The sequence below is a fragment of the Lepidothrix coronata genome, unplaced genomic scaffold (assembly GCF_001604755.1).
Source record: "Lepidothrix coronata isolate B3197 unplaced genomic scaffold, Lepidothrix_coronata-1.0 Scaffold9, whole genome shotgun sequence".
Taxonomy (NCBI): domain Eukaryota; kingdom Metazoa; phylum Chordata; class Aves; order Passeriformes; family Pipridae; genus Lepidothrix; species Lepidothrix coronata.
In genome coordinates, this window is record NW_016690189.1 from 10,492,487 (window position 1) to 10,506,928 (window position 14,442).

Here is a 14,442-nt window from a genome sequence, read left to right on the forward strand (position 1 = left end):
ATTTTGTAAGAACCAAACCAGTGCAGCTAAGCACACTGCTGCTGGTTTGCTAACACATCTATGAAACACTTCCCATTCTGGCTTTTTTTTCCCAAACCACAGACCAGTTCTTCATCTGCTCACATTTCTGAAGATCTTTGCTGTTATTTACTAAGGGAAGTTCCCTTGTGCTTTTAAACTTCATGGTACAGACCTGCATGCTTGTTTATGTTTGAAATCTTCCCTCATTTACTACCTCACATTTACAAAGTAGCTTGCTGCCTAAAGGCATTGCTCTATCTGGTGGAGAGAGAAGGATAACTGCTTCAAAAATATTAAAAACCAAGAACTTTTGCCCTATGTGACTGAACTGCATATGTCATGATTGTTTTTTTTATTTTCTCCCTCACACGGTTCTTTTCAAATTAATGGGAAATCTGGCAGTCCTAAAACCTACCTCTAGAAACTTACACAAAATTTCAAACTGCTTCCCATCTGAACTAGTAAAAGGAATGTATTCGCCCCCAATCTTTGCAAGTATTGAGAGATCCTAGTTGATGCTGGAGTAAAAATGTTCCTTTCTAGAAGCATAATGTGTCCACCTCTGAACTTCATTCCAAATTACAAAATTTAGATGTTGCTGTCCATTCCAGTGTCAGATGTGCATTTGTTCTTTTCATCTTTCCTCTGAAATTTTGGCAAAGACTTGCTGTACAACTGTTACTAGGCTATTGTATAGTATGATATAATAAGAAATGTTTGTATACTTATACATAATGTTTGCTCGCATACACTATTTGGTATCATAGACCTTGGAATTAGATCTTAATAATTATACTATGGTATTTCCTTTTTTCCCCTAGTTCTTCAGTTTGGGTTCACAACCATTTTTGTGGCAGCTTTTCCACTGGCACCACTTCTGGCCTTACTTAACAATATTATTGAAATTCGGCTTGATGCTTACAAATTTGTTACCCAGTGGAGAAGGCCTTTAGCTTCAAGAGCCAAAGATATAGGTGAGCTCTTTGTATGTGTGTTTGTTATAGGTGTGTGTTAAGACTAAGCATTGACAAGTAAGAGCAGATTAAGGTATTTTCAGTCATCTTTGTTATTAATGATGCACCACTTGATTGCTCAAAAAACATCAAGTATCTAATGCCAATCTACTCATGCAATTAATAGTCTACATTGGAAAATGTCTTTTAATGATTTTGTGGGGGACTTAACAGCCAAGGTGTTTTAATGAAGTGATCAGTGTTCTCTGCAGGTTTTTTGTTGTGGCAGACACACTGGGTGAACACATTCATATGCTCAGTTTGAATATAATAACCAGACAGACCAGATGAAACATGAAAGTCAAGTAAAAATGGCTGCCTATCTGTAAGGACCTGTGTTTTTTATATGTACCTAGCCAAAACCAAGCCCCCCTGTGACTCAGAGGCTATGCCCACTAGGTCCCTGGGGGGTCAGACAGGGTGGGTGTAGAACCCAACAGACAACTTGCTCTCAGTGAGTCACGCCCGCATTGCTAAACACAGGATTCACATAACTTTGTGGTCATCCAGCCACACACTACTGCAAGGGCTCACTGAACTTATTTTGTCTATAAATCTCTTCTGTCCTTGCACTGTGCAGAAGAAGAACACCTTTAGGAAGAACTCTAAAACAAAGTCATCTGCCTAACGCTGAATCCCTGGTGTTTTTGGAAAGGTAAATAGGATACCTCGCTGCCCATCTGCATTGCAAAAATCAGTAGCCCACATCATGAAATAGCAGAAGCCCAGACTTTCTGCTCTCAGAATGGTCCACCATGTACCTAAACTCTGTGCTTGATTAAAGCTTTGAATATCAACAGTGTGAATCTATGAAGTTTGGCACAAGCCTGGAGAACATCCAGTGCACAGCATACACTGCAGACATAATTCCTGAAAAAACAGTTATGTAATGTAAAAAATAAAATCACAGGAAAATCAATTTTTTTTCAGGTCAATTCAGGTGTGATTTCTCAAAATAAGTTGCATTCGCCCCTTATTCAGCAAAGTTTTCAGGAACAGTTTGATGCCTCATTAAACGAATGGATATGTCTAAGCTTCCTTTGGTATGGTTCACAGTGATGATCCTCACTACCAGAGTTGCTGTGTGCCTGTATCATAAGATCTGTCAGGCAGTTGAGGATGGGCCGAAAAGTCCAGGTGATGCCTAGACTCTGTGCCACCGTGTAGCATTAGTATGCCATGAAGATTTCAATGCTGATAGGTACATCTTGACCTAAGAGTTCCGTGCACAAATCCCACACAAGGCCCCTACTACAGGAAGATGATGGACTGCACGTATTTATGGCTACCCTGGCAGACCCACCTCAAAGGCTGGGTAACCATCATCATAAGCAGGGAAAACTGCCCACGTGGTTGTGTCTTTGTAAGCCAAGACCTCTGTGAGCATTTTTGCAGCTTCCTTGAGATTCTTTTCAGGATAAACAAAATTTCCACCCAATGGGAACAGAAGACTGATTCACTGAGGTCCTGCTGTTCATTAAGAAACATTATTTTTACTCGGTGACTCTTGTATAGAAACTACATAAAAACATCTTGTGTGGCGGGGACAACTACTTCAGATCATGCAGTACCTCAGGCATTATGGTTCTTGTTTTCCCAGGAGCTAACATACTCTCCTTGTTGAACAGGAATCTGGTATGGGATCCTAGAAGGCATTGGAATTCTTTCTGTTATCACAAATGCATTTGTTATAGCAGTGACATCGGATTTCATCCCTCGCCTTGTTTATGCTTACAAATATGGACCTTGTGCTGGCCAAGGAGAAGCTGGACAAAAGTAAGCTTTTTTAGGGGGAAAAAGAGATGTTCATGAAAATCACTTACTACTTGAATAGATGCAGCAGTACTGTCTACGTATGTACTGAATCCACTAATGCAGATTTATTGTTTTTGCTCAGGTAACAGATATCAGCCATAGATATCAAAGCTTTGCATATTCACAGAATAGGTTGCTTCGTGACTGTGATTTATGATGTTAATTCAAGGCAAACATGGCAGAGCTATTTCAGAGATTTAGTGTGTGTGACAGTATGCTGCCAAAGCTGTACTTCCCAGCTGGTGTACATGGATATAATCTTCTTTTCATTCTGAAGCAATGCTGATACTTATCAGTTAAGGATTTGTTGAGCATTTTAAACTTATACACTGGGGTTTTTTCTTGATGTAGTATTCAGCATGTATTACTCAAAACAGTAGTGCCTAGCAAGAGGAAGCAATTCCCAACCAAAACATCAAGATATACTTACTGAGAAAAGTAATTTGTTTTTCTTCTAAAACTATAGTCCTTAGATTAAATTTTTCAGAAGATATTTGTGAACTGAATCCCTGCTGCCTAAGTGGATTTTCTTTCAGTGTTGCTTAACACTGAGATTATATTAGGATGTGCACACTACCAGCAAGTATGAGATAGTTGCTGCCTGGCAACTTGTGAAATCTAGGTTGTTTGACTCAGGGAAGGTCATTGATTTCAACCAAACACAAATAGGCACAGTTTGCAAATGATTTAGCAGTGACATTAGCAGGGACCCTACTGTTTAAAGAAACCCAGGTTAAACAGCAGACAGTAACAGAGAGCTTACATTCTGCTACTGGGCATATGGCAGATTGATTTTTTTTATTTCCTGCTATAGAAAGCGAGTTCTTGTGTTGCTGCTTTTTTGACGTCTTTTGGTTGTCAATACATTTAATCATACTGACAGAAAAAGGGCATCTGGTGTGGCAGCTCTTGATTAGCAGCTCTGCTGACTTGTTGTCCTGCAAGGAGTTTGGCATTTTAGGTGGTGCCACAGAAAATGTTCCATTTACTTTCACAAAGAGTTAAAATCCCTTAGGGGGTAAAATGGTCTTGTGCCAGTTGTTCCTAAGCATGTGGCTCTGCTTGTGCCATCATGAAGATTTGTAGGATATTGCGGCACTGTAAGCAGCTTTCCTTACTACTGATTTGCTCAGGACCATCGTTCTTGAAAAAAATGTAAATATTTCTTTTTTAAGACTCAAATATGACTCAGTGGCTTTGAAACTAGTTCTGCATAGGATAAGTAGCTTGGTTCACAGAAGAAGCTCTTATCACCTTTCCACAAACCTCTTGTACAGTGTTTTCACACTCCTGCTTTTCTGAGTGAATTTCTACATGAAACCATCAGGTAGTAATCCTTTGAAAGAGCCAATCTGGGTCAGCATTCTGAATATTGTTATTAGCAAGCACTGTTACAGGATCAGGAAGCTATTCAAAAATCCACAGGAATAATGAATTTTCTCAAACCAAGAAGTGAAGACCATCTATTATTGAATCACTTAAATGTAAGAGGTACTTTTTTCTTTCAAAAAACATCTGTAGGTATTAGATCCATATGACACAGAGTGATACTAGAAAAATACTGTGATTAAATTAAGTTCCAAATCCAATCAGTATGGAGATTTTGAGACAAAGCCAGATGGTGTTTGAATATAATTTCTCAAAGACTGTAGAGTCCATAGTTTAAAAAACAAACAAACCCCCAAAACGAATAAACAAAAAAACCCCAACCTTTACTGTGTATTATACTCTGCACCAAGCTGAGCAGTGTGCCTACACTTACGTGTGCTTGGGCAGTGCAGCGTGAACAGCACAATACACTTGCCACATCTGTCCTCAGCTTTACTAACACCAAACCTGAGCCTTCTAGTGATGCCCACAGGCCTTCATCGGGGACTTACCTTCTTCTACTCAGTGTTCTCTAAACTCTGCCTGGCCCTCACAGTTCTCAGCCACTATCACATTTTCTAAAAAGCTGGTTTAAGTGTATTACCTTTCCAGCTGACTTAATGTCTCATTGTGCTAGTACCATGAGTGTAACAGTGGGAATATTTTGATTATCTTCCTAATGCTACTCATTATTTTCTCTGCCCCTATTGTGTCATCATTTAGGTGCCTTTTCAAAAGTAACCAGTCCCAATCTTCACCATTTCTTCTCCCACAGAAATGTACTATTTCTTCCCTTTTATTGTCCATCTGACCTACTTGAGCATTTCTTTTATATTGCCTCAACATCTCTTTCAAATATTAATAAGCATCACAATTGTGCTTTGGATTTTATGAAACTTAGAGGACATCCTCCTGGGTAAAACAGTTAATGGAAAAACCTTTCTGTGTCCTGACAGCAGCATTTTGTCCCCTCTAGGTGTATGGTTGGCTATGTTAATGCCAGTTTATCGGTATTTTTGGTGTCTGACTTTGAAAACCGTTCGGAGCCAACATCAAATGGAAGCGAATTCTCTGGTTCACCATTAAAATATTGCAGGTAAGTATCCAATCAACATACTTCCTCACTTTAAGACATTGCAAGGGAGATGCATCATGATAAATCCAGGGTTGGAACTAATTTTCAGAACTTAAAAAATAGTAACAGAAAGGATTAACTGTCCTGCTCAGGGATATGCTCTTCTTGGTACTTCTTGGCTGTTAACTGCATGATTCCTACCTCAGAAAAAGGAGAAGCTGAAAAGCTGGTATCTGGAGGATGTTCCTAATGCAGGATTTTTAGCCATAGCTTGAATTGGACACAATCCTCATGTAAAAATACGGTATCAAAAGGCCAATAATAGGTGCCTGATTACTTAGGTAGCAGTGAGATGAAATCGTGGTGAGATTATATCATAGGACATGCAAAGGGAAGTTAAGGTTGCGCAGCAGTGATGACACAGTTATTTCACAGGTCTGCCAGACATAAACAGAGTCTGTCCTAAGATACATTTGTGAAACCTCAAATCCTGCATTTCCTAATTGTTGAATGATTAATGCGTTTTTGTCATTGCTTGCAGGTGTAATTATTAGTAATAATCATATATTTGTGGTTTGAATCAAAATAAAATGAGCAGTTAATCATCTGCATGTCTTTGTCCTCAGCCAATAGACTGGAGAAATAGCAATCTGAGAGAAGTTTGTAATGGCAGATTTGCACCTGAGTGATTTTAATGGCCAAAAAACCCAAGGATGTACATAAAGGTTTTAAATGGAGTCCCAGCCCAGAACACCAAACAATAAATACAGCTACCAATTTTTAATTGCAATATTGAATTACAAGCATGAGTCCTGGTAGTTGCAGATACACTTAGTCCCAGTATTTTTCACTGTGAAGAGTTAAAATATTCTTTCATGAGAGCCTAATGATCAAAAGATACCCTGTGATTCAAGAAAAGTGTGTGATACAGCAAAAATCAGTGATACTTGCAATACTGTGACATTTTTATGAATAAAAAGAATTTTGTGTGGTATAGCATAATAAATGGGGGGAAGGTTGGGGCATTAATGCTTTCATTTAACTAACTGATATTTAAGACTGTTGCAACTTATTTGGCAGAAAGCTCATTCAAATGTTGAATCCACAGACAATATTTTCTGTGGAGCAGAACCACTATGAGAATATTCCGTTCCACATCATTTGCAGCAGCACTATCTGATAACGTTTTGTAATTCTGATCATTCTCTTCCCCCTCTTTAATTCCTTTCTTCAAGCATGAGGTTGCTGCTCCTTAAAGCGAATGATGGAAATCCAACCAATAAAAAAAAATTGTCTCCTCAATATTCCATAAACAGAACACTATTAAAATTGGTGTGATAAATCTCCAAAAGATAAATCTGTTCATTTGGGAGACACTGAATTGTTATGTATATCTATCCCTGAAAGCAAATTAATATCTTTCCTTAGATGAGTTTATCAGCTACTTAACCTACCTGAACTCTGCTAAAACATCAGTCATTTTAATTGCACTTCAAGACAGATGCTTAGGATATTGTAAAACTTCCAAAACTGTGAAGTTAGAGTGCTGCTTGCATAAGGAAAGATCATCTCAGTTTTAAGAACTTGCACTAGAGATACTGCAATTTATGAGAAGTTTGATGCTGACTAAGATATCAAGACAGATTTTTTCAGTTTGTATAGCACCCTCTGCAATCTAAGAAGGTGAAACTTCATGGAGAAATACAGATTATCATAGAGATTCAGTAACTGTTTATTTCTTTTATTCATTTCCTTTTTTTTTAGTTTTTTAAATCTAGCTTAATGATCAACCTTAAATGATTTTATTACTTACTGTGGTATTTTCAATATTTTTTACAACGGGTTCTCTGTCCCATCTAGGAAATAGATTAAGGAGGAAAAAAACTTTTACATTACTTTTAAATTAACCCTCTGCAATAGTATTTTAGAATTAACAAGCTGCTAGTAAAAATGGGCTCCAGAATGTGTGACTTAAACAGATTCATGATTTGTAAATATAATTTTGGAGTCTTCCTGGATTCAACTTCCCCTATAGATATCTACAGTTACATTAAGGAGACCTAAAGTCTTCCAAGAAACATTCTGTGAGACAAGACACTAGGTCCTTTTCTTACACAGTCCTTGCCCTGTTGATATACCAAGAGATGCAGTCCTGGCTCCACTGAAGTCAGGATGAGTCACGCTTTACACCAGGGATGGCCAACTAATTGACCAAGGACCAGCTGGAGCCGATGAGGCAGTTTTATATGGATTTTGGGAGCACTGTCAAGCTGGCAAAACTGGGGACATTTGTGTTTTTAAAATGGCCTTGTAGTGGGAATAAAGTGTCCCTCAAAACCACAGAGCATCCCACCCTTCTCCACGTTCTGAGAAGATGCCTGCAAGGCACATGTTGTGCTGCCAAGGGAGATGCTATAGGGCCAAACTACTAGTGCTGAGCACCCATCATCCTCTGTATTTGCTTCAGCAGTTTTGCTTCATACAGGCGCTGGTTTGGTCCTTTGTACCGAATTTCCATTAGCAGCTGGAACACTCCTGGGTGCCTCTTACTGTTAGGTTTCAGCTGAAAGTAAACCCATTTGGGTGAAGCAAAGCGTGGCAAGGGGAGGTGATCAGGACACTTGCTTTAAAAGCATGCACCTGATCTGAAATAAAACACTAGCACAGGCCCAGTCTTAAAAGCAAGCAGTATTGTAGTAACTTGCACAATCTGAGCTGAGGTCATTTTTGGTGCAGAAAATGCAATGATGAAGAGATGCTGAGCTTTGATTTTGCCTTCGTCCCAGGCAGCAGTGCAGGAGCTTGCTAACTACCATACTATGGTTCTTTTTCAGGTACAGAGACTACCGAGACCCTCCTCATTCCCCCGTGCCCTATGGTTACACGCTGCAGTTCTGGCATGTCTTAGCAGCACGGCTGGCTTTCATTATTGTATTTGAGGTCAGTGACCATTCAGGTGGCAAAACAAAAGCAACAGAATGAAACTAATTTCCCTTTGAAGCTTTTCCATTGGGCAGATCTATGATGGCAGCTGTCGATTTGTTTGTCTTAGTTTCTGCTACTTATATTGTACTTTGTATTCTCAGATTTGTTTTCTGAACATTCACAGGTATTTAGGTTCTAATAAAAAAGGTCATGTAACACTGAAAACTGTAGCAGTGACTTGCAAAGAGGGGGAAATAAATGAAGCTTTTATTTACTTTTTGAGATCTTGCTCTCATAACCTGTCTATGCTGGGAAGCCATACGTTGACTGGTCTGTGAGGAAGGGGTGAAGGAACATGAGAAGAAAAAATTAAATCTGAACAACTGAAAAACAAAGATAGTTTCAGTTACAGTATTTACACATCTAGCTTTTTTTCTCTTTTTCTTTTCTTAATGCTCTTTATTTCTTCAGAATGATGGACATCACATAGATTATGACAATGAGAAGGATTCAATAGCTTTGCTATATTCATAATATTAGTATTTACCATCAGTATCTCGGAAATCTTTAAGACAAACCAGAGAAGATAATACCAGTTTCACATGACTGGTATTCCCAGGCTGATTTTGAAAAAGAGAGCCAGGAGGGTAGATAAATAGGACAAGATAATTTACAAAACAAAATGCAGCTCTTAAGGCCTGAATTTCAAGTGCCTGAATATCTCTGCTAGAATCCAAGGGATCAGTGTCTCTTCAGCACAAGCAGCTTGAAATGGCTTTTACACTGTGAAGAAGCCAAACGGGGGAAAAAATTTATTTAAAAAAATTTTTTACTTGATCCTCTGCTCTGATATCACAGCAATGGGGCATTGAATACAGGTATGGAAGCTGTAATCACCGAACTGGCATATGGCATAATGTTCATGAGCACATACTGCATTTCTGACTCACAGTACTGTGTAAATTCACTCTGAGCTGAGCTTACAAAGCACCTCTTTGGATAACACAACAGAAGTATATGTGTTGAGAAATATTTCTAGATTATTTCTTGAAGGGAGGTGTCTTGGTGGCTCGGCAGAAGCCCAGGGACTGTGGCAAATTCTCCATGACTGTGACTTTCAGCCCTTCCCAAGTGAAGGAATATGACACTATAGGTTGGCCTCTCTTCTTCCTTTACACTGGGTAATTCATTAGAAGTTGGTCCTAAGGAGATCATCTTTGCCATCATCTGTTCCACACTCAGGGAAATATTAAGGGAAAGAAAGAAATAAAGGTATGATAGAGGCGTGCTGGGCTTAATCTCTTCTAGTTTCTTGAGTTGTTGGTACTGAAAGCCACGGCATCCATCTGTAAAAAGGACTAAAAGAATGGTCTTGGCAGGTCAGCCTAAGCATTTTTAAGATTGAAGAGAACCTGGCTTCTTGATGCACACTTAATATAAAGGCGGGACAACATAAGACCAAAGATAAGTGAGGCAAGAAAAATCAGCCTTGCTCAAGTACTGGTGCCCAGTCAAATTTGCAACCTACTGTGGAATAACTTTTTGTGTCTGCCCAATACGTGGACAACAGATTTGACTTTGCTTTGTCCCACCCAAAGCTGTAGGCTGGCTCATATCTGCCTCTCTCAACATGAGTCACTCTATTGGCACTGCAAACTATTTCCTTAACTGTATCTATGAAATCAAAAAGGTAATAGCAGCAGAAACTAATACTGTCTTTGCAGAAAACACTAATTAGTGTCTTGTGATTGCTACAGTGCTTACAATAAAAGGTTCTGCTGAAAGATAAGTGATTCAAGGTAGGTTTTTTCCGTAAATTAAATAACTGCCTAGGCTCAGCCCCCTGTTTGGCACTGTGGGTGTGGTTATTTTGGTTATCTTGACCTTCTTCAAAAACAAACAAAAGTATTTCCTATCACTGCAAAAGGAATTATCTGTCCAGGCTAAACTGACAGAAGAAAGTTTTTTTCTCTTTATAGGTTTGTCAAAACCCCCCAACAATTAGACTGTTGTGAGTTTATTTCTCGTGAGGGAAGAATACATGGGAAAACATTTTACATTCTCTTTTCAGTGGCTTTCAAAGGAAGGGTTCTGCTTGGAGAAGAAGAAATACCTTTATTTCTCCAATCTAGAATGTGTGTCCTTTCTGAGATGGAGGATTTTTCTGTTTCTCTGCTCCTCCTCTCAAGTGAAGTGAGTAAATCTCCAAGCAGCATCTTTGATCAAACAAAAAAAGGACACTCCAGCAATCCTCCCTCATCAAACTCAAGCTTTGCTGTGGCATGCCTAAATTACGAGGGACAAACAATCAGTTACCTTGTGTTTATTTGTGGTATTTAGTAAATGGGAATATGTCTTTGGATAAGAGACACAGTACAAGAAAAAATGTTTTGGTTTTGTTTTGCATAGATAATTCATTAGTTTCAATACTGATGCAAGTGTTTTATGGCAACAGGAAAGTGTTACATCATTTGAGCCTCCTCTTCCTGCAGAACAATACTAATACCAGGCCCTGTCCAAACAACCTTACAGGAAATCACAACCTCAGGGGTTTGAACACACAGGGTGTAGAATAGTTTTGAGGCCTTATTTGAACTCAGCTGCTCATAACCTTTGCTGTGATCCATACCCTGGTGATTTTGGTTGGAGTTTTTGTGGGGGAAAAAACCCTCATGGTTTGTTTTATTCAAAATCAGTAATGGGTTTAGTTTTAACACAGCATCTTTCTGTAAATTGGAAAGAGAGGGTTTTCAGAAGACATGAAAAGTACTTGTTTCCTTCCTAAGATTTTCAATTTTTCATTCCTTTTTTTGTTTTCACAGCACCTTGTCTTTTGCATAAAGCACCTGATCTCCTACTTAATCCCAGATCTTCCAAAAGATCTGAGAGATCGGATGAGGAGAGAAAAGTACCTTATTCAGGAAATGATGTATGAAGCTGAACTAGAACGTCTGCAGAAAGAGCGGAAGGAAAGAAAAAAGAATGGAAAATCTTATCACAACGAGTGGCCATGACGGGTGAGGAAGAAAGTACTTAAAAGAAGAACTCCGTTTATAAAGAATTCCTGGTTTTCTACTGTGGAGAGTGCACTAAAAGGAATAGTCAGTAATGTTGTGTGCACTTAACACATGTGGGCCCCTATTTAGTAGGGTGGATATTGTCATAAGCCTTTTGAAATTAGAAATCTTTGCAAGGCTTAGTCTTCTCCAGAGCTGATGTGAACGTAAGCACATCAGCCCAATGCTACGTCTCTGCACTCTTTCCAGGAAGCTCCCAGGCCCTGACCTAAATTCAAGGCCCTAAACTTCAAAGCAGTTATATATCTTGCAGTGCTTTAGAGAACTTGGTGATCTTACGGCTCATTCTCATGAGGTTGCTACTTCATAATCAGTGACTGCGCCTTGGCAACATGGCAGTACTTGTCCGTGTGTATGGCCACCACCTGCAGCACGTGCATGGCAGTGTTGCTCTCTTCCACAGTGGACTGGACTGTGCTAGTTTGCATTTGCCACCAGTTATGGTCACACATGTGGACCATTTCCATTGCTCAACAATATTTAGGAAGAGATGCATGATCATGAGTCTGATCAACTGGTCTAACAATGCTGAAAAATGTAGGCATGCAGAAGTGCTGACAGATAGCCAAGCATCTAAATGTGGCCAGAGGTATTTAACTGTAGGGTCATTTGTTTGGAAATGATACTGTGCAAAGTTGGTAATATATTTTAAATATTTGAACAGTGCCTTTTCAGCTATAGGACTGTCTCGTGTCTGAAGGAATCAAATCAGGTTAGGGCATCTTGCCCAAAACTGCCCATGTATTTGTATTGCAAGACCACATTGAGCTCTAGTCAAGAATTAGGATGGATTTATCCAGAAGTCAGACTGTGTCTTAAAGACCTATTTGCATAAGTATAACAAACAAAAACAGACAAATGAACAAAGTTATCAGAACAAAAGAACACAATCATCCTAAATATCTACACTTGTAACACTTTCTTCATTCATCCTTCCATTATCTATAAAGGGGTGGAGGGGAAAAAAATAAAACAAGACTGTAGTATGAAATAACTTGAAATCCTTTATGCAGAGCAATTCTACACAGGCTGCAAATTAAACTTGTGCAAAATAGGCTACTGTCTATATCCTTTAGGAAATTCCCTAGCATTAAGAAATTAAAAATTTCCCAGACCACTAACCCAAAATTGTGGAGTTGTAGCTCTGAAGACTCCATAAGTGTTGTATGGAGCAATATGAATCAAAAACTCTTCCATCAGTTGTTTCTACAAGTTATTCTGGAAGTAATTTGATAGAAGGACTAGAATTTGCCCTTCTGGACAGACCACACAATGCAAGACCCTATGGATGGATACCTCAAGCTTCACAAGACAACAGGAGCACTTGCACCAAGAACCATATCACCAAATTAGATCTATTGTCTTCTTTCCACTGTAAGGGAGAACTGTGCTATTTCCATGAAGGGGGAAAGCTTTAATGAAAGGTAATATGACTTCAGGAAGGAGAGAGTTGGAAGAAAATACGTGTACCCTCCTCTCTGTAGCCACTGCCTGCCTACACTTTTCTTCCTTGTAGCAAGAAACCTCCTCCAGTAGTGAACCACCTTCCTACATGAAGTGGATAAATGACATAGCAACTCCCTTTTATCAGCTGCTCCTGGGCCAAGCCTGAAAGTCCCATGAGGCAGCATAAGCACTGAAAGAACTTCAGGATTAGTGCGTGTTGACTCAGTGCCAAACGGAGTGGGGAGCACAGCTAGTGGTTGTAGGGCATATTCCTGACTAATGGGGAAGTGAACTTGTTCATCTTTGCTTCAGCTTACAGCAGCTGCAGACACATCCCGCGTGGACAGTGGTGAAGTAGGATGTTTTCTGTCTCTGTAGATAGGGTGTAGGGATTAGGCAGTGTTGATCTCCAATACACACATGCCAGATGTGTTAGTATTTGCCATCCACCATCTACAGTTTTGTACTGCACTGGCAGTCTGGGGACTTTTGGGCAGGATCGCTGTGCAAAATCATATTCAGACCAAATTCACATGAACAATTGGGTTTGCTTACCCTCTGTTTTATACCTAAACCAACAGATGACAAGAGCTTAGAAACTGTTTGCTAAGTAGTAAAGTAAGACGAGTCATGCATAAAATTGTGGTTACCCATATGAGTGTGAACCTTTGCAATCTCCTGCAGTAAGATACAGCTTTTTTAACTTAGTAACTTCCAAGATCTCAACTGAAACCCAGTAGAATATAAACTGACTTTCACTCCAGAGGAACCACTTCAATAAAATGTGCTGAAACAAATAAAGTGCAGCAGAAACACAATGGATATTAATTGCTTTTGAAAGTAGTTTTTAACCTAGCTACATTATGATGAATTTTCCTGACAATACATTGCTAGAAGTTGTGTCCCACTCTGCTCTAAATGAGATCATAGGTTGGCTGCTTGCCAAGCTTACACTAGTATGATGCTGCAAGGGGCTCTGACCTCCCTGGCAGACCCTGAGTACATTTCTGTCACTTCAGGTTGACCAGTCAACCCATCGAGGTTTCTCTGCTGCTGGTGTGCTGAATAGATTTCCCTGGAGTCCTTCAGAGCTATATAGCAGAACACTCAGGAAAGATGCCCTCTTTATTTATTAAGAAAACAAAAAATAATAGGACAATAATAATAATAAATGGAATTTTAATGGTCTCTAGATAACTAATTTATGCCATTCCCTTCCTGATCTGATGATAGGTTTTGCTTAAACCTCCAGGTGACCATCCTGTATGTTGTTTACTTATTCCAGCTCCACAAGAGCACTACCTTCATGGGAATGAGAAAAAAACCCAACCTCATTGCATGCCACAGACATGTTACATAGCAAGCAGGACAGCACACACATTAGAGGATTTACTGTGAAATCATCTTGCAATCAGCGTAGGATTGATCTCCATAGACCACTCTTGACAGCAGCATGTACTTCATGAGCAGTTACACACCAGTTTTTAAAACCAAGGAAAAAATTGTATATTGGGACTGTTTTTCAGCCTGTTTGCTATATTTTTTGCATTCTGTCCCATGCTGGTTTTACAGATCTCAGAATAAAAAGTGTAAATGAACAACCTGGATACTTTGACAAAAGAAAAATCTAGGTACAGAACATCATCTGCATTCAAGCCACCAAATACTATGACAGAAACCATGTTTACAAATCAGGTTTTTT

General features: G+C 39.2%; 1 protein-coding gene across 11 annotated transcripts in view; it reads left to right on the top strand.

Moving 5' to 3' along the window:
* ANO4 (anoctamin 4) overlaps positions 1-14,126 on the top strand; it is a 201,567-nt gene extending 187,441 nt beyond the window's left edge. For 9 of the 11 annotated variants that reach the window (XM_017804465.1, XM_017804464.1, XM_017804471.1 and 6 more), the window contains 5 exons: positions 843-995; positions 2,663-2,810; positions 5,194-5,313; positions 8,127-8,232; positions 11,040-14,113. In XM_017804465.1, the coding sequence (XP_017659954.1) occupies positions 843-995; positions 2,663-2,810; positions 5,194-5,313; positions 8,127-8,232; positions 11,040-11,231 (719 nt within the window). In that variant the 3' untranslated portion in view covers positions 11,232-14,113. Of the gene's footprint in view, positions 1-842; positions 996-2,662; positions 2,811-5,193; positions 5,314-8,126; positions 8,233-11,039 lie in introns of all 11 variants that reach the window. The other 2 variants (XM_017804468.1, XM_017804467.1) reach the window with 2 other exon arrangements.
* The last annotated feature ends 316 nt before the right edge of the window (positions 14,127-14,442 follow it).